The sequence below is a fragment of the Bubalus bubalis genome, chromosome 24 (assembly GCF_019923935.1).
Source record: "Bubalus bubalis isolate 160015118507 breed Murrah chromosome 24, NDDB_SH_1, whole genome shotgun sequence".
NCBI classification, from domain to species: Eukaryota; Metazoa; Chordata; class Mammalia; order Artiodactyla; family Bovidae; genus Bubalus; species Bubalus bubalis.
Window position 1 is genome coordinate 25,442,769 of NC_059180.1, and position 18,886 is coordinate 25,461,654.

General features: G+C 49.1%; 1 protein-coding gene and 1 long non-coding RNA gene across 6 annotated transcripts in view; both read left to right on the forward strand.

The window, feature by feature from the left end:
- Positions 1–2,115: 2,115 nt before the first annotated feature.
- On the forward strand, positions 2,116–4,775 carry LOC123331593. The gene is made up of 2 exons (XR_006548315.1): positions 2,116–3,885; positions 4,667–4,775. It is a non-coding gene; the product is annotated as an uncharacterized LOC123331593 (long non-coding RNA).
- Positions 4,776–10,582: 5,807 nt separating this feature from the next.
- SYT17 (synaptotagmin 17) overlaps positions 10,583–18,886 on the forward strand; it is an 88,833-nt gene continuing 80,529 nt past the window's right edge. For 2 of the 5 annotated variants that reach the window (XM_044935603.2, XM_025274660.3), the window contains exons 1-3: positions 11,468–14,429; positions 14,576–14,598; positions 15,231–15,379. In XM_044935603.2, the coding sequence (XP_044791538.1) occupies positions 14,327–14,429; positions 14,576–14,598; positions 15,231–15,379 (275 nt within the window). In that variant the 5' untranslated portion in view covers positions 11,468–14,326. Of the gene's footprint in view, positions 11,017–11,467; positions 14,430–14,575; positions 14,599–15,230; positions 15,380–18,886 lie in introns of those variants that run through there. The other 3 variants (XM_025274659.3, XM_025274657.3, XM_025274661.3) reach the window with 3 other exon arrangements.

Genomic DNA, 18,886 nt, shown 5'->3' on the forward strand with positions numbered 1-18,886 from the left:
AGCTCCAGGTCTTGCATTTTACTGACTATACAGAACTTCTTCATATTCAGCTGCAAAGACATAATCTGATTTTGGTATTGACCATGTGGTGATGTCCATGTGTAGAGTCGTCCTGTGTGTTGTTTGAAAATGGTGTTTACTATGACCAGCATGTCATAGTAAACAAAACTCTGTTAGCCTTTGCCCTGCTTCATTTTGTACTCCAAGGCCAACTTCAGCTTCTTTGACATCAGTGGCTGGGGCATAGACTTGGATTACTGGGATGTTGAATGGTTTGCCTTGGAAAGGAACTGAGATGATTCTGTTATTTTTGAGATTGCACCCAAGTACTACATTTCACATTTCAGACTCTTTTGTGGACAATGAGGGCTACTCCATTTCTTCTAAGGGATTCTTGCCCACAGTAGTAGATATAATGGTCATCTGAATTAAATTCACCCATTCCTATCCATTTTAGTTCACTGATTCCTAAAATGTTGATATTCAACCTTGCCATCTCCTGCTTGACTGTATCATGGACCTAAAATTGATTCATGGACCTAAAATTCAAGGTGCCTATGCAATATTGTTCTTTATAGCAACAGGCTTTACTTTTACCACCAGACACATCCATAGCTGAGCTTTTTTTCTGCTTTGGCTCAGCTACTTCATTCTTTCTGGAGTTATTAGTAATTGCCCTCCGTTCTTCCCCAGTAGCATACTGGACACCTTCCAACCTGGGGGGCTCATCTTCTGGTGTCATATCTTTTCCTACTGTTCTTGGGGCTCTCCAGGCAAGAATAGTGGAGTGGGTTGCCACTTCCTCCTCCAGTGGACCACATTTTGTCAGAACTCTTCACTAGGATCTATTTTGGCTGACCCTGCATGGCATGGCTCATAGCTTCACTGAGTTATGCAAGCCTATTCACCATAACAGGGCTTTGGGGACTTGAAGGGGGCTTTGGGGATTATTATTAAGTAAAAGAAGAGTTACTGGAACACAAGCACTGATATACAGCAACAGTCCACCTGATAACTGAGCTGCCACTAAGTGACCAGTGGGTAGGAGATGCTGGACAAAGGGATGGTTCTTGGCCCAGGAGGACAGAATGTGACGGCACAAGATTTCATCACACTTCTCGGAAGAGCATGCAATTGAAAACAGATGGATTGTTTATTTCTGGAATTTTTCATTTAATATTTTTGAAACACAGTTGACCCCTGTAACTGAAACTGCAGATAAGGGAGGACCACTGTGTACAGATGTCTGGAAAAACCTCCTTCTTCACCAGGTTGCTATAGTGAAAAACTGTAAGGCTTCCCCCACTGTGTGGAGGAAGACAGTCAGCTGAATTCATTCATTCATTCAGCAGTATTACTGAGTGCTTTCTACATGCTCGGCGCTACTCTAGGTACTAGGGATATGGGTATGGGAGAAAAAGACAGAAAACAAACAAACAAAAAACAAACCCTGAGATCAGAAAGCTTACTTTCAGTGGGAGAGACAGGCCATAAAAATATGAAAAATATAAGCTCTATCACATGGTGATATGTATTATGGGGGAAAATTAAGTGGTGAAAAGGAATAGGGTGTTCGTGGCAGAAAGTGGAGGTTGCTATTATAAAGAGGAAAGTCGGGAAGATTCAACTGAAATGGAGACATCTGAGCCAAACCTGAAGGTATCTAATGCTAACAAATTACCACAGCCTCAAGCTGCTTTCAAACAACATTTATTTTGAATCTCACAGTTTCTATGTGTCAGGGGGCTGAGCATGGCTTAGCTGGACCCTCCGCTTCAGGGTCTCTTACAAGTCTTTAATCAAAATGTCTAATGGGGTTGGGTGTCTCACTCAAAAGCTCAGCTGGGGAAGGATCTGCTTCAAAGTTCACATGGTTGTTGTCAGAATTTCGGTTCCTTTTGGGAATTGGACTGAGGGTCTCAACTCCTTCCTAATCACCCCTATTTCCTTGTCACGTGGGTGGGTCTCTCTGACATAGGTTGTTGTCGTTGTTCAGTTGGTCAATTTTGTTTGACACTTTGTGACCCCATGGACTGCAGCACACCAGGCTACACTGTCCTTCACTATCTTCTCGAGTTTGCTCAAATTCATGTCCACTGAGTCAATGAAGCCACATCCAACCATCTCATGCTCTGTTGCCCCCTTCTCCTGCCCTCAGTCTTTGCCAGCATCAGGGTCTTTTCCAATGAGTCAGCTCTTCGTATCAGATGGGCAAATTATTGGAGCTTCAGCATCAGTCCTCACGTGGGAACTTTTGTCATGAAAGCCAGCCAGGGAAAGTGTCTGCTACCAAGGTAGAAATTACTGCTTTATGTAACCTAATCACAGAATTGACATCTCTAGGCTTATGACAGATCCCACTCACAGTCAGTGGTTAGGAGATGAGGAGAAGGTGTCAATAGCAGGAAGCAGAGTAACAGTGGACCATCCGAGAAGCTCCCTGTCATAGAGCTGAAAGAGTGAGCCATGGTGGAGCCTAGGTGGAGGAGTGTTACAGGCAGAAGGAATAAATACAAAAGTCCTGGGTGGGAACTTGCTGTTGTGTTCAAGGAACAGCAAGGAGGCCAGTGTGGCTGAAGTATAGTGAGAAAAGGGTAGGGGAACAGAGATGAGCACAGCGGGTAGATAATGGGGGCCAGGTTACGTGGGACCTCTTGACTTTACTTTAAATGAGAAGGGAGTCATTGGAAGATTTGAAGCAGAGCAATGACATAAACTGGCATTGTTCTGGATCCTCAATACTCAAAACTTTGGTCCAGGGACTAGTAGCATCGGCATCACTTAAAGCTCATTGCATTGCTGTTGTTCAGTCGTTCAGTCGTGTCCAACTCTCACAACCCCGTGGACTGTAGCCCACCAGGCTCCTCTGTCCATGGGATTTCCCAGGCAGGAATACTGGATCAGGTTGCCATTTCCTTCTCCAGGGGATCTTCCCAACCCAGGGATCGAACCTGGGTCTCCTGCATTGGCAGGTGGGGTCCTTAGCACTGAGCCACCAGGGAAGCCCACTAAAGCTCACTAGCGATGCAGAATCTCGGCCCCACCCCAGGCCAACTGCATCAGAAACTGTATTTAACAAGAGCCCCAGGTGAGTGGAATGCATAGTAGTGATGTCAGAATCACCTGGAGCGGTTGTTGAACTGCAGCTTGCTGGTCCCCCTAACTCCCCAAGTTTCTGATTTAGTAGATGGGGGTGACTTCTGTGATTCTGCACTTGTAGCAAGAGCCCAGATGATGCTGATGCTGCCGGGCCAGGGGCCCTTCTTTAGAACCGCTGGTCTACATGTGCCCAGTGCCAGGGCCCAGGGCCAAATAAGATAAAATCCCTGTCTTGATGTGGCTCACAGCCTCAGGTCTTTCTCCAGCCTCTGGGAGGGAGATGACACACCAGATCCAAAACTCCTTCCCTGCCATAAATTCCAGGAAGGTAGATTTTATATGCTGCCCCTTGAAATCACATCAGTGATGTAGGCCCATGCTTACCCTGGCGTAATCCCATCTCTGTGTCTCCTAGTCACAGCGGAGAGAGGGAACAGGTGGTCACTAGCTCCCTGCTAACAACTCTTCATATGTTTGCAGCCCATTATTAAATCGCCCTCAGATTTTCCTTCTTGAAGGCTAAATAATTACCCTTCTCTGAATCATGGGGTGGAGAGGATTGGGCTGACTATAGCTACCAGCCTCAGGAGCATATGTGGTAGAAATTCTTGAACCCCTGTGGGAGCTGGAGGTGATACAGGGTAGGGGCTTCAGCGGGGTTTCAAAGGCTAGACCTTCAGACTTCTTCATCTGAGCAAGAGCCTGAGAAGTGATGCCAGCAGGCAGCAGGCAAGATAAGGGATGTTCAGTGGGATGCAGGGATCAGCTGGAGGTCAAGCATCACTGGTGAGTCAAACATCTTCAGGGCTTATGGGCACCATCAGGCCTCCATGCAACCTCCCACCCTGATCCTTTGAAGCCAATGTAATGACTCTCCCGGGGTAGCCTGGCTGGTGGTGATCATCCTCAGTGGAAATGTGTGACCTTCATAAAGATACTGTTCTAGTGTGCAGAGGTCAAGGTCAATCTTTGGACCACCTGCATCAGCGTACCCTAAGAGGCTTGTTAGGAAATGCACATTCCCCAGACTCCACTGCACCAGAATTTCGGGTGAGGAGTCTAAGAATGGGGAAATTAACAAGAGAGCCACTCCCCTACTCTTCCGTGCAGTCAGGTTTGAGGATGAATGTCCTAGCGTGTGATCCAGCTCCCTCTCTTCCCTTTCTTGGCCATGAGCAGAAAAGGACAATGACGGTTCAGGGTAGACGAAACATCTAGTACAGTGACTAGTAATAATAGAGTGACTTGTTTGTGTGGTGTGAATATATTTTGAAAGTGAAAAGTAGCGATAGCATTTCTTAAGACCTTCCTTGGTGGCAGGCACTGTACTAAGGAATGAATAGAAGGTGGCCTGTAGAATCCTCGTCTCCAGGAAACAGTGACTCTTAGCATCCCATTCACAGAGGAGGAAGTGGAGGTGCTCAGAAGGTGTGAAATCACACAGCTGCTAAGTGGCAGGTGGTATGACTTAGACCCAGGTCCATCTGCCTCCAGAAGTGAGGACTTTAACCTCCAAGTTATCCCTTCCTCCTCCCTAACACACTCTTCCCTTCCAACTGTAAAACAGGAAGAGGCACCATGGTTGCAGATGCAAGGAGATCCAACCAGTCCATTCTGAAGGAGATCAGCCCTGGGATTTCTTTGGAAGGAATGATGCTAAAGCTGAAACTCCAGTACTTTGGCCACCTCATGCGAAGAGTTGACTCATTGGAAAAGACTCTGATGCTGGGAGGGATTGGGGGCAGGAGGAGAAGGGGACGACAGAGGATGAGATGGCTGGATGGCATCACTGACTCGATGGACGTGAGTCTGAGTGAACTCCGGGAGTTGGTGATGGACAGGGAGGCCTGGCGTGCTGCGATTCATGGGGTCGCAAAGAGTCGGACACGACTGAGCGACTGATCTGATGTGATCTGATGGGGGAAATAAGCCACTAGTTTTGAATTACGTGCTAGTGTTTCATATGCATTTTTCTCATTGGCCTCATCTCATATCTTCCCTGGGAGAGAAGCATTACACCCATTCTGCAGGTGAGGAAAACTAAGGGATTAAATGGCTTGCCTGAGGCCACACAGTTATTTTGTGGGTGAGGTTGGACTCAAAGCTTTCAGACCATACTGTCCCTGATGAGGATAGGGATGAAAGAGGTCTGACTCCTACGCAGGGTTCCTCAGAGGGTTACTCTGGGATGTCAGCCCTGGGGCCGCCCTTCCTATTTCCAGACCAGCTGTTTAATTAGCCCAGAGACTTCTTATTTCCACGGTGTTCAGAAACACTGCCCAGGGTTGGCGCTAAATGGCATGTTCTGGAAGCTGTATAATTAAAACTGACTTGGGAGATGATGCCGTCAGCCCGTAGGGCAGAAATAGAAAGTCACCTAACCAGGATGTGTGTTGCCCATATGGATGCCACCGACTGCTTTTGTTCTGGTGCTTTTGATTATAATAGGTATCCTGAGGTCTGTGGTTTGCAGTGCCACCTCTCACTACCTTCTTAGGGATCATAAAGAGAAAATCATTATTATGTGCCTGCCTCTGCCATCCAGAGCTGGGTCTCTGAGGGAAGAAGGTGAGAGGCCAGGTTCCTTTTAGACCCTGTAGATAGTGATGAGCCCAGGAGTGCCACCAGGAGGTGACTGAAGCCTCATCTCCTGATCTTCGACTCTGTCCTTCTGTGTTAGGAGGGGCTGAACATGAACCATTGGCATCTCCTGCCCATTGGCATCTCCATCTGATATTCCACTGCATATCATTATGGGTGTTTTTTGTTGTTGTTTTGTCTCCCAGAATCTTTCTTAGAGAACTGCTTCTCCTCCTCTCTGGGTCCTTGTGAGGTCATGCTGGCTCATGATACCCACACATATCCGGTCACCTGGTCCAGGCTGACTCAGACACAGTGCTGGATCCTCTGGACACGGTGCTTGGTCCCAAGGTAAGCACGTGACCTAAGCAGGCCCAATTAGAGTTTTTCCCTAAGATTGTGTACAAAGTCTCTCTTCCCTTTGGAGCATAAACTGTTAAAATATAAGCTCAAGGCACGAGTAGCCATTTTTCTGCCATGTGAATCAAACCTACTTCAGGGGGCAAAAAATCCAGAGTTCCGAGAGAAGCTGTGAAGAGGTGAGATATGGAGAGAAAGTGATTTCATTGCAGCCCTAAATCCAGCCGTGACTGGGATTTGCCCTTGGCCTTCCAAGTTAATGAGCCCATAAGTTCTTTTTAGCTCAAGTTGAATTGAACTGGGTTTCTTTCAGGAACCCTAGACAATACATATCTGAGGATCAACATATTCAAACACAAAACCTGAATTCCTCTCCCGGCAAACCTGCCCTCCTCCAGCCTCTCCTGCCTTCCACACCCTTATCATTGTCTATTCACTTTCAGGCATTGATACATTGCCATGACCTTGGTTTAGACTCACACTGCTTCTTACCTGGTTTGCTGCATCAGTCTCTCTGCCTTCAGGCCTGCAGACACACACACACATACACACACACACACACACACTCATGCCAAAATCTTTCTCAACCTTACCATACTGATCTTCTACTGGGTAACTGACAAAGCTACCAGACATCCGGCCCCTCCTACTTGTTAAATCTCACCTGGCATCTCCCTCCCCTCACTTTAGCTAAAAAGCTCCTTGGAGTTGCCCTCTGACCTCTAAGCAACCTCCAGGGCTTCTTAATCCTTTCTCTGCCATGGACATCCTGCCAGTCTTTTGAAGCCTATAGACCCCACCTTGGAATAATGTCTTTTCAACATAGAGTAGGGTATATACGATTATAGTGAAATTATACTGATATATATTTATCAAAATATTAAAACCAAATTTAAATTTAAATATGGTAATATATGTGCTTTTTCAGGCTTCTCTGGTAGCTCAGCTGGTAAAGAAGCCACCTGCAATGCAGGAGACCCTGGTTCAATCCCCAGGAAAAGGGACAGGCTACCCACTTCAGTATTCTTGGGCTTCTCTGGTGGCTCAGATGGTAAAGAGTCTGCGGACTGCGGGAGACCTGGGTTCAATCCCTGGGTTAGGAAGATCCCCTGGAAAACGAAATGGCAACCCAATCGAGTATTCTTGCCTGGAAAATCCCATGGATGGAGGAACCTCACAGGCTACAGTCCATGGGGTTGCAAAGAGTCGGACATGACTGAGCAACTTCACTTCACTTCACCCACTCCAGTATTCTTGGGCTTCCCTGGTGGCTCAGATGGTAAACAATCCGCCTGCATTGCAGGAGACCTGGGTTCGATCCCCGGGTTGGGAAGATTCCCTGGAGGAGGGCATGGCAAACCACTCCAGTTTTCTTGCCTGGAGAATCCCCATGGACAGAGGTGCCTGGTGGGCTACAGTCCATGGGGTCGCAGAGTCAGACACAACTGAGCAATGAAGCACAGCACATGTGCTTCTTCATTAATGCATTAAACAGAAAGATCTAGCATGGAGGCCCAATAATGGGTGTAATTTTCAAACAGTAAAGAGTGTCAATGAAATGTCAAGTTATTTGCAACAACTGTAATGTGATAGGAATATACATGATTTCTGTTGGTGATAAAGTCCCAGGCAGGGCTTCCCTGGTAGCTTAGCTGGTAAAGAATCCACCTGCAATTCAGGAAACCCTAGTTTGATTCCTGGGTTATAAAGATCCGCTGGAGAAGGGATAGGCTACCCACTCCAGTATTCTTGGGCTTCCCTTATGGCTCAGCTGGTAAAGAATCCACCTGCAATGTGGGAGACCTGGGTTTGATCCCTGGGTTGGGAAGATCCCCTGGAGAAGGGAAAGGCTACCCACTCCAGTATTCTGGCCTGGAGAATTCCATGCACAGAGGAGCCTACAGTTCATGGGGTCGCAAAGACTCGGACATGATTGAGCGACTAACACTTCACACTTAAGGTCACACCTCAAGAAGCATTCTCTGAGTCTCACCACACTAGTGGGGGCCACAAATACTTGGTACCCTGATAGCCCCCTGGACCTCCCTTTATCACACCACAGGTCACATGCAATCCCACACATTTGTCCTGGCCTGGGGCTTCTCTACTGAGATCCGTGAAGGTGCCAGCTGCCTTGTCCAAACAGGCGCAGCCTTGGTCTGAGTCCAGGCTACACCTCAAAGCTGGACTGTGGGTCCTCTCTAGGGCAGGGAGAGGCTAGCAGAGCTGGGGACCCTGAAGTGACTTCTGACACTCCCCTCTTGAATGACGCAGGACCCATTTCTTTGTTCCTTCTTTCACTGGAAGCAGGATGGTGCAGCCCTAAAGAGTCGGACCTTTCCAGTCAACCAGATCTGCACTTTTCTCCTGTCTCTGTCACTTTCTCCCTGTTTACGTTGGGTGACTCCCTTCCCCTCCAGGAACTTCAACTTCTTCACTTGTAAAATGGGTGATGACAGTACCCACTTTGTAGGGCTCTGGTGAGGATTATACAAGAACGTATGTGGAGGCACATATGTTGGAGGCACCCACATTAGCTAATAATACCATCGATGTATTTATTCAACAAGCATTTATTACGTACCCATTGCCTACCAGGTGCTTGACATACATGAAAGTGCTTTATTGATGTAATTCCAGGGGTTTGTTCTCTTATCCCCATTTCAAATAATCTTCTTCATTGGCAGAGGGGTGTTCGATATTCTGAGACAGCTTTAAATTTTTACAGATTAAAGCATGAAACTAACCCTAAGGATTTCACCCCCCTCTCCCTAATATCCGGCAGTGGCTAGGAAAGGATTTGGGTTTAGGGAATCTAGGCTTGAATTCCAGCTCCTTGATGCTGTATGGACAGCCCCTGGGCAACTTCACTGCTTTGTGACTCCATTTTTTTTTTCTCATCTAAAAGAGTGGAACAGTAACAGTACCCACCTCAAGCCTATCAGAGAATTAAAAGATAGAATTTGTTGTGAAAGGTTTTAAAATGTTAAAAGGTTTGAGACCGGCACAGTCTCAAAACACTTAGCTATTCCTCACAGGAACACCTGGGGAACTCCTCTGCTTCCCTTAAGTACCCCGGGGGAGCACCCATCCCAGGAGGAACCCCTCCTCTGTGAAGCCCTCTCCCCACCAAGCATCACTTCCCATCACTGCAAAAGAAACATCGTGGATACGCACCAAGTTTTAGGAGTGCAGACCATGTGGGTTCAAATGCCAGTGCCGTCAGCTGCCACCTGTCCTGCTTTGGTAGTGACTTTCCCTCTGTGCATCTCAATTTCCCCATCTGTAAACTGGGGAGAGCTGCAGTGCCCCCCTCCTCAGAAAGATAAGAGGAGTCAAGCACTCTGCTGGGCTTCCTAGGTGGGTTCAGTGGTAAAGAATCCACCCGCCAGTGCAGGAGACACAAGAGACCTGGTTCAACCCCTGGGTCAGGAAGATCCCTTGGAGGAGGGAATGGCAGCCCACTCCAGTATTCTTGCCTGGAAAATCCCATGGACAGAGGACTTGACTGAGCATCCACACACACCAGCACTCTGCCAGACATACAGGAATGAGCAAGGCAGGGGAGGACAAGACGAAATGTTTGAGCGAGATGCCTGCGAAATTATAAGCACTCGACATATGTTACATGCCATGTGCTACAAATGAAATCATACTTAGAAATGTGTATGTATGGTAGATATTTACATGAAATATTTACACATATGTGTATTACACCTTTTGTTCATAACTTCCGCGTTCATTTCCTCATTTACTCCCACAAAAACAGTCCTGGAGGATAGGCAGGGCAGAAATTTTATGCTGTTTTTATTGATGAAAAGATAAGAGTCGCTGGAAGGTTAAATGGTTGGTAAACTGGCAACTGAAAATGTCTGGACATTTTAAAAAGAGAACTTGCAGAGGGTAGTGTTCCACCTCAGATACCGCAGTGGAGAGTCAGCCCCAGCTCTGTGGCCTTGGGGTGGGAGGACCGGTTTGGGGGAAGCCTCCAGGCCCAGGGCGCCCCAGCCACGTGGGCAGGCAGGCTGGCGGGTGGACACGCCCGGGGGCGCACGCTCGCTGGCGCGGAGCTTCCAGCGGGCAGAGACGCGCAGGACGCTGGGCGCGACGCTGGGTGGCGCTGCTGGGCCGCCCCGCGCCAGACCTGTTGCGCCCAGGGCGCAAGTCGAGCAGGTTTAGGGTAAAGGGACGCTCGGGTCTCTCCGCGCGCACCTGCCGCCCTCGCCAGTGCATCTCCCTCGGGGCTCCCAAGGCCCCATCTTAACTTGAGGCTTCCATTCGCTTGGCCTCTGCATTCCTCACCGCAACAGTTCTAGGCGCGTCGGGTGGGGCGGGAATAAAGTTTTTCCAACCCGGTCTAGGAAAGGGCTGGATGGGGAGGACCCTCCCGGCTCCAGACTCTGCTGCGGGCTGGACCGTGCCCTTTCAGCTTCACTGCCGCCCCGGGGGCCCTGCTCTCGGTAGGTGCCAGCCCCGGTGCCGACCGGATGGGCTGACCCGCGCACCGCCCCCTCCCACCTCCTTGCCCGTCCCGGTCCCCTCCCCCGCCTCTGGCGCGCCCGGGCCCCAGCGTCTCCGGCCCCGCCTGCGCTGGGGTCGCTGCAGTCCCCGCGGCTGCCCCGGGCTCCCTCCCCAGGCGCCCCGGCCTTAATCCCGCCTGGGGAGAGCCTCGGGGGGAGCGCGGGACGGCGAGGGAGGCCGAGGCGGGGGCCCTGGGCGCCCGAGCTATCCCAACCTGGGAGGCGGCCCCGACTCCCGGAGCCGGAACGCAGGGGAAGGCAAGGACGGGGCGGCCGGCGGAGGGGCGGGCGCCGCTCATCAGCCACGCCAGTCACGTCTGGGGCCACCCGGCTGCCTTTTTCTTCCTTTCCCCCTTTGCTTTCTCCCCTCTCTCCGGTTGGCGAGGGCAAAGTGGCCGTGGCGGCGCCATGCCCGGGCCGGAGTGAGTGCGCGCGGGCGAAAATGGCGTACATCCAGGTAGGGCTGAGGCCGGGGGGCCAGGTCCGCGGTGTGGGGTGGGGGGGTGCCGCGCCCCCTCTGACTGTGAGCGCGCGGAAGGGAGGGCACACGGCTGGGCTGCCAAAAACTTGCCTCGAGAAAAAGGGTGCCTGAGCGCAAGGCAACCTGTGCAGCAGCGGGGGTGCGCCCCAGGAGAAGAGGCTGGGGACCCCCCCCACACCCCGGGATGAAGGGCCCCAAGTGGACTCTCTGCACGCGCGCCCTCACCTCCTGGGGAAGGAATGGGGGTGGGGCGGACTTTTCTTCCTCCCCCTTCCCCCACCCCGTCTCTCGGGCACCCCACCCCAGGGGAGGGGCCGCGGGGAGGGCGGCCCGGGGCGCGCCAGCCGCCCGGCCCGCCAGCTGTCGTTGCCTTGGTGACGGCTCTGGCTAATTGGCCGGCGGAGCGAGCCGGAGGCAGCTGTTCCGGCCGGGAGGGACAAGGACATCGTCTCTCCCGGGCACTGGGTGCTGAGGGGTGGGGGACACCCTGGAGGCGCGCTGGTGGTGTTGGGGGGCAGCCGATTACTTTGGGCCATTGCCTTGGGAGTTGTGGACCCCCCTTCCCTTCATCTTGGGGACACCCCGCAAGAATCCTTAGGCTGAAATAATTTCCAGGCTCCTTTTCTTGAGGAGGGCATGCTTGACTAAGAGACCTGTCTCCTCAGTACGAGGGGGGAAGCGGCGACGGGTCAGCGCCAAGGTCATGCGGTCAGACCCGCTGAGCTGCTTGTTCTGGCACTGGGTCTTTTGCCCCTGGCAGTGATACCCACGGGCTCCTACATTCTGCCTCCCCAGAGGCAGACGGGTGCCTCTGGGCTCGCTTCTGCCCTCGCCCACCACTGGAGGGGCTCCTGGTACCTTCTCCCACTTTGGCTCACACTCGCACCTCCTCCTGCCCTTAGTCTTTTCCACCTGCCGGGGACCTCTGCCCTGCCATCCGCTCATAGCCGCCCCATCCCTCTCCTGCCTTAGATTCGCTCCATTGACTTCCCTTTCATGGAATCCTTAGGTCATCTTTTCAAGTTCAATGAAGGTCACATTTACTGTTCACCTACTGTGGGGATGTTGTTGGGGGGGGAGTGGCCACTGAACACGTTCAGCAAACACTTGGGTGACATGTAATATGTGTGGGCCCCGGGAACACAGCTGAGAAAGCAGCATGGTCCCTGCCCATCAAGGACCACGCACTGAGACCTGGACCACGTTAGAACGGGCTTCTACGGCTCTTAATGACTGTCTTCCGCACCGAGTAATGAAGTGACTTGCCCAAGGCCACTCAGGGGCTTAGCGGTTGTGGTGAGGCCTAGGAGTGGGGTGGGATGGGGATTGGTGAGGGATTTGTTAAGCATCTGGTATGAGGATGGCCCGGTGATGTTGACTTTTCTTCTAGAACAAGGTGTTTAACTTTTTCTGTAAAGGCCTACATAGTAAATATTTGTTTTTCTTTGAGGGCTGAGTGGTCTGTATCACAACACTTCACCTCTTGATTATGGCACTACACAGAGACACTAGTAAATGAATGAGCATGGCTATGTTTAAATAAAACTTTATTTGTGGACACTGAAACTGAATTTCATATACTTTGTACGAGTCAAGAAGTATTCATCTTTAAAGTTTTTTCAACCAATTAAAAATATACAAACACTTCTTAGCTGGAGGGTCATAGAAAAACAGGCTGCAGGCTGAATTTGGTCTTTGAGTCATAGCTTGCACCCCTTGTTCTAGAATATCCGGACTTTCCTTCCTCCTTTTTTTTTCTGGCTCGAATCAGTTCTCCTCCATTGGGTCAAACACCTGAGCCTAGGGCTCAAAGACTCAGCACGCTTGGGTGCCTCAGCGCATCTCCCTTTCCCCTTCCTCTTCCTTGGTTTCTCTGCCCCCTAACACTCACCTTGCACCTAGGCAGGACCCCTGAGGTAGCTTTGCCTTTGCTCATCATGGTTTTAGAAATGGTTCTCTTTTGATCACTGTATGCCCAGGAAACGCCTTCCTGTGAGCCTGGATCGTTGTGATAAAGCATCCCTTTAACCCTGCAGTTTGCCGTGAGCATGTTGAAGTGCTTTCTCATGTAAGCCCCATGAGGGCATAGCTGTTTGCTGCTTTCTTCGCCTCACCACTCTGTCGGCCAGGACAGTCCCCAGTGCCTGACAGGATCCAAGTGGACTTGACAAACTGTCTGGTTCTCATAAGCCACAGAAAGCATGCAGATACTAGGCAGCACAGAGCCTTTTCATAGTGTCCTCGCTTAGCCCTTCCATTAAAGCAAAGAGGTAGCTGAGGCTCAGACTCCCAACTTGCCTGAGTCACATGACTAATAGCCACTGATGAGGCCAGGACGAGTGCCTCTTTTCCCAGTTTTGTATCTCCCCCTGCCCCTTGTGATTGGTGTCCAAGACTTCTTCCCCCCAAACTGTAGTAAATCCCTTATCACTTCAAGGATTTTGAGTTTTTCACGAGCTATGTACCACCTGTGATGTTATTTACTTAATTTCTTTTCTATAAATGGACTTGTGCTTTATTTTAACTTTAATATGAAAAGGAAACGTCATGTCACTACCATAATAGAAAACCAGGGTCACCTGATAGAAACTGAAGGCAATAGGAAAAATACAATGAGAATAATGCCACATTCTTGGATTCTAGCTAGCTAGTCTGTCTGCAAGGCTCTGAGCTGGGGTCTGCTGTCTGTTTAAAAAGGAAGGCAGGGGTGGGATTTGCAACTGTTAGAAAGATGTTACATATAGTGGTACCAAATTAAGACCTTCTTCACCTTGCAAAAGAATTGAGAACGATGATTAGCTTTTTCCTTGACTCAAAGTTCTGAGTTCCATGGGAGACTCCTCCTAACCTATTTGGTTTACTTGGCCTTTTGGAAAACTGTGAAGACCCTTCCCAGAAAGGGGGTGGGGGGAGTCTGTGCTTTGGGAACCGATGAGAAGAGGCTGGGGTGGGGCTGGGGCTGAAGATGGAAGGGAGCCCCTCCCTTCTTCCCGGGGACCAGACTATGGCTTTCTTTTCCGCTCCCTCTATTTGTGGGTGGTCATATGAAGCTCCCCACCATTGGAGCAGAATTGGAAGGTAGGGCCTCTGGGAGGGCGGGGGAGCCAAGTGACATCCATGCTGTGCCTGCCTGCAAGTTAGCTAATCATGTCCTTCTGGGTTGGCTTCATGGCTATTTCTGTATAGGAAGGTTTGCTCCTCTCCTGAAGTGTGGCTGCATTGGATAGCATGACTATCTATCCACCCGCTCTGATTCATAACAGCATACGGTGCAAATCAAATCGAAATGCTAAAGTTTCCCATTTATTCGGTGTTGGTTAGCCAGGAGGCTACCAGCAGCCCTGAAGGTAGCAGCACCTTGTTAGGAGGTCAGCTCCCTTCCCAGGATGGTAAGTGGAAAGAAGCAGGGCTTTTTTTTGTTTTTTTTTTTTTTTCTTTTTTTGAGTTGCAGGAATATTGCTAAACTGGTCTTGTCTCTCTCTCTGTGTCATCCCTTGCCCCCTGTGCCCCTTGGCTTCACGTGGATCTCTAAAAGGGCAGTTGGAACCTTTAAACGAGGTGAGTGAATTCGGTGATTTGTTTCGTCTGGCTTCTAATCAAGAAATGCTTGCTTTTCATTTTGGAGCCTTTTGTGGGGCTGTGGGGATGCTGAATATTAAACAACAACCGGATGTTGATAACAGCTCGGTTTCCATGCCATTCTAGGGAAGGGAGATCCCAGTGAAAAGATACTAGTTAATAAGACTAGATTTCCTTCCCACCCTCTACTTATTCCATTTGATTATCTCTGTTTACTTTAATATCATGAAATTATTTTTAAAAAAATATTTGTGCTTTGCTTTCAAGAAGACAGAGTAATAATCATTGTGTTTTGCGAACATATTGCATAGCCCTCACGATGTTGAATAAACCACCCACATGTCAAGAAAGACGTTCATATACAAAGGAAAATACCTGCAAACGTTTTGCTTGCTATTAATGGCTCGAGCTGGTTGGTGTTTGCCATCTTTGTACCTGCAGTCGGTAAATAGGAACAGAAAACAGTTTGTTCTAAGAGATCAGCCGTGGAGACAGACCTCCTGAATGTCGTTATTTCTCATCAGGGATCAGCTGCTTGTAACTGTGGGTGTTTTTCCTCTTCTTCCTCCTCTTCCCATCTCTCCTCTGCCCACCTCCTGCCATGGGCTCAGGGTTTCCTTTCTAGAATCTCCGACCTGCTGCTCTGCAGATGGACTTGCCGCCACTGCTGTCAGAAGTGCTATGAGTCCAGCTGCTGCCAGTCGAGTGAGGATGAAGTTGAGATTCTGGGACCTTTCCCTGCCCAGACTCCTCCCTGGCTGTAAGTAAAAGTGCTCCAAACTTCCTGGAAAGCCACCTTAAGACCTTTCTTTTCTCTGTTTCTGCGAGGGGTCTGGGACAACTAGGGGTATGGAGGGGGGAAAGGCCGTGTTTCCATTGACCTCTTAGTCACTGATGGTTTGTGCTGTGTGCCTCATTGCGTTTGGCAAGCTGGTGAGACCAGCTCGGGGTGGGGCTTCGGTTCAGCTGGTTTTCACAACCGGTCTTCTGAGATACGAACCGTGTAATGCTAAGCATGTGGGCGCTTTTAATCATGTTGAGTGTCGTTCCAAGTGGAAAAAGAGATCTGTGAGCGTCTCTGTTCTTCAACGAATGTCCAGATCCTGAAGGTTTTCCATCCAAGTCAGTATGACAAACCATCCTAGCACCTGGCCCATGCTAAACACTCTGAGTGTTTGGTATGGATGACATGAACAAACAAGTGCCTCTTTGCTGATCTGAGCAAGAACTTCAGAAACAGGGAAGCAGAACACACCTCCAGGCTCCATCGTGTCCTCCAACGCTGTTTATGCTCTCTCTGGCATCTTTCGTTTTATTTCCAATTCGCTCTCCTCCCGCGCCTGCATACAACATCTCCATCTGCCAGTCGCTCAGATATTTTGGGAATGCAGTTTTGAAGCTTTTCAGCCACGTGTCTGGGCCACCTCTCTGTGGCTGGGAGAGGAGCGTGGCCAGAGTCTGGGTTGAATCTAGAGGGCCAGGGCCTGGGAATCATCAAGTGCAGCTTCCCACGATGTAGAGAAGGACACCCAGGGAGGCAGGAAGATGGTGTGAGGGCCCGCAGCTGGAGCCTCAGTGGGGATCCTGTGCTGTCTCAGGTAAATCCTTGGGCTAAGATTCCAGAAGCCTCTGGCACCCCATCTTTTCCCTGGGGGTTGTGCCTCAATCCTCTGATTTTTTTTTTCGAGAAGCAAGTATCGAATATTTTCATAGCAGAATGGCTCTGGGTCACAATCTGTGAGTTCAAATCCTACTTCTCCTAATTTTTTCCAGTTCTGTGACCTCAGGCAAGTTGCTTGATCTCTCTGTGCCTTGATTTCCCATCTGTCAAATGGGGATGATAAAAAAAAATAGTATTTATCTTATAGAGTTGTTGTGATGATTGCATGAATTAGTTTATGGAAAAATACCTTGTTGGCAATCATAAACATAAGTGATTCTTTTTACCCTATTTTGGTCTGGGTTTCCTCATCTGTAAAGTAGGGGAAGTAATAGAACTTATTTTATAGGGTTGCTATTAATAATAGTGACATATGCATGTAACATGCTTAGCACAGTAGTAAGTATTCATCTCTATCATTATTAAGTTATTGAGAGATTCTTTAAATTGATGTAATGACTATGTGAAGGAACCTTCCCTGACTCACAGGTTGTAGCCTGCATCCTTCAGTTGTGCACAGAGTTGAGATGTTTGGTGAAACCAGCTCATTAATCAAGGGATTGTTCCCATTTTCTAGTGATGGAGGTTGGCTCAGCCCATCTGGTGTCTTTAAAGCCATGCTCAGAAGAATTCCAGCTCTGTGACGGCACGGCAATTATCTGTCTTTTTTCATTCCAAAAAATAGTTATTGACCAGCTGATTAACCTGAAGGCAGAAACTGAGTCCTGAAAGTGTCAATTATGCTGTTGAAAAGTTAAGCTCAGGTTTTTTTGGTAGTTATTTCTTGAGGTTGTCCTATGTACCAGGTACTACAGGAGGCACAAGACTAGATGGAGTCCTGTTCCCATGCTCAGGGGATTTAATATCTAGTATAGAAGATAAGGGCTTCCCTGGTAGCTCAGCTGGTAAAGAATCCACCTGCAATGGAGGAGACCCCAGTTTGATTCCTGGGTCGGGAAGATCCGCTGGAGAAGGGATAGGTTACCCACTCCAGTATTCTTCGACTTCCCTTGTGGCTCAGCTGGTAAAGAATACACCTGCAATTTGGAAGACCTGGGTTTGATCCCTGGGTTGGGAAGATCCCCTGGAGAAGGGAACAGCTACCCACTCCAGTATGCTGGCCCTGGGGAATTCCACGGACTGTACAGTCCATGGGATCACAAAGAGTCGGACACGACAGAGTGACTTTCACTTTCTTTCACTTCACTATAGGAGATAAAGCAGGTAAATAAATTAGTTGTGTATTCACATCCTGCACACACATATGACAGTTCTGCATAGAATTTTGTTATGGAAAAGTTCTGGGAAAATGGCTTCAGGCATAACTGTATCCAGGGGCTCAGATGATGTCATGGATGTGCGTGTATGTGCTCTCTCTGTCTTTCTTTCTGTTTCTTCTGTATTGCCCTCATTCTTAAGCCTTCTTTTTTCTTTGCATTATGTTTGACAGCAGCAAAATATCAGGAAAGGCTCTCATTGCTCTGGTTTGGGTCACATGCCAATCACTTGATCCAGTCACTTTTGCTTGGAGGAAAAAGCTCTGGGATAATGTCTGGGTTTCCTGACCTGAAACCAAGGAGAGGGTTATTCTACCTGAAACACATGAACTAAGCTAGTTGAACAGGAGTTGGCAGACTTTTCCTATAAAGGGCCAGAGAGTACATATATTAGCCTCATGGACTAGTTTTTATTGCAGCCACTCACTTCCATCCTTGTAGTGCAAAAGCAACCACAGGCAATTCACTAGTGAATGGGCATGGCTATGCTCCAATAACACTTCTACAAAATCAGGCAGTGGGCCCCAAGTTTGCTGGCTTGGGTAATAAACAATTTGGATACTGTGACTAGATCCAGGGTAGACAAACACCACAGGTGGGACACTGCATCTCGGAAGAGTTGGGGAAATCAGACAAAAGGAGCCTGCAAGTTCAGGTTCTGTGGGGTCTCAAATGCCAGATTAAGGAATTTGGATTTTCTTTTGAACCAGAGGAGACCCCTGATAGACACTGAAAATCACAGCCTGTTTGCCTCAGATGGTGAGTGTTACAGATGTATGGCTACTAAGCTGGAGGACAGTTGTGTTTTGCTCAGGTCGCTGACCCTTTGTGCAAGCGGGGGGTTCTTTCTGGGATGGCACCCTCAGGGAAGACACTTGTTTTGGTTATGCTACAAACAGAGAAGTGAGCTGGAAACTTCCAGCAGCCAACTCACCACATAGCTTCAGGGGGCACCCTTCACATGGTGGTCATGGTGAGCGAGACCACCTAGACTTGTGTGGTGCACGTCTGAACAGCTGTATATGACCTGTGTGCTTCCCAAGGTGACCCAGGTCTTCCTTCAATCCTGGATAGCACCGAGGACATTTTTGATAGTAAACATCATACCAAATGTTAAGAGAAATCTGTAAGGAGGAGGCAGGTTGAATCCTCCAGAAAGAGAATTTACAGCTTGTGCTTTCCCCAGATTTATTTACCAAGCGGGCAGTTGCATGTTATCAAACAGGCAGGGAGCAGAAATGTCAAAGAGTACAGGCTTTGCAGTACATTCCTACTGTGCCATTTGAGCCGGGAACCACAGAATGTGTCTCTCTGTGGGGTGGCATGTGGC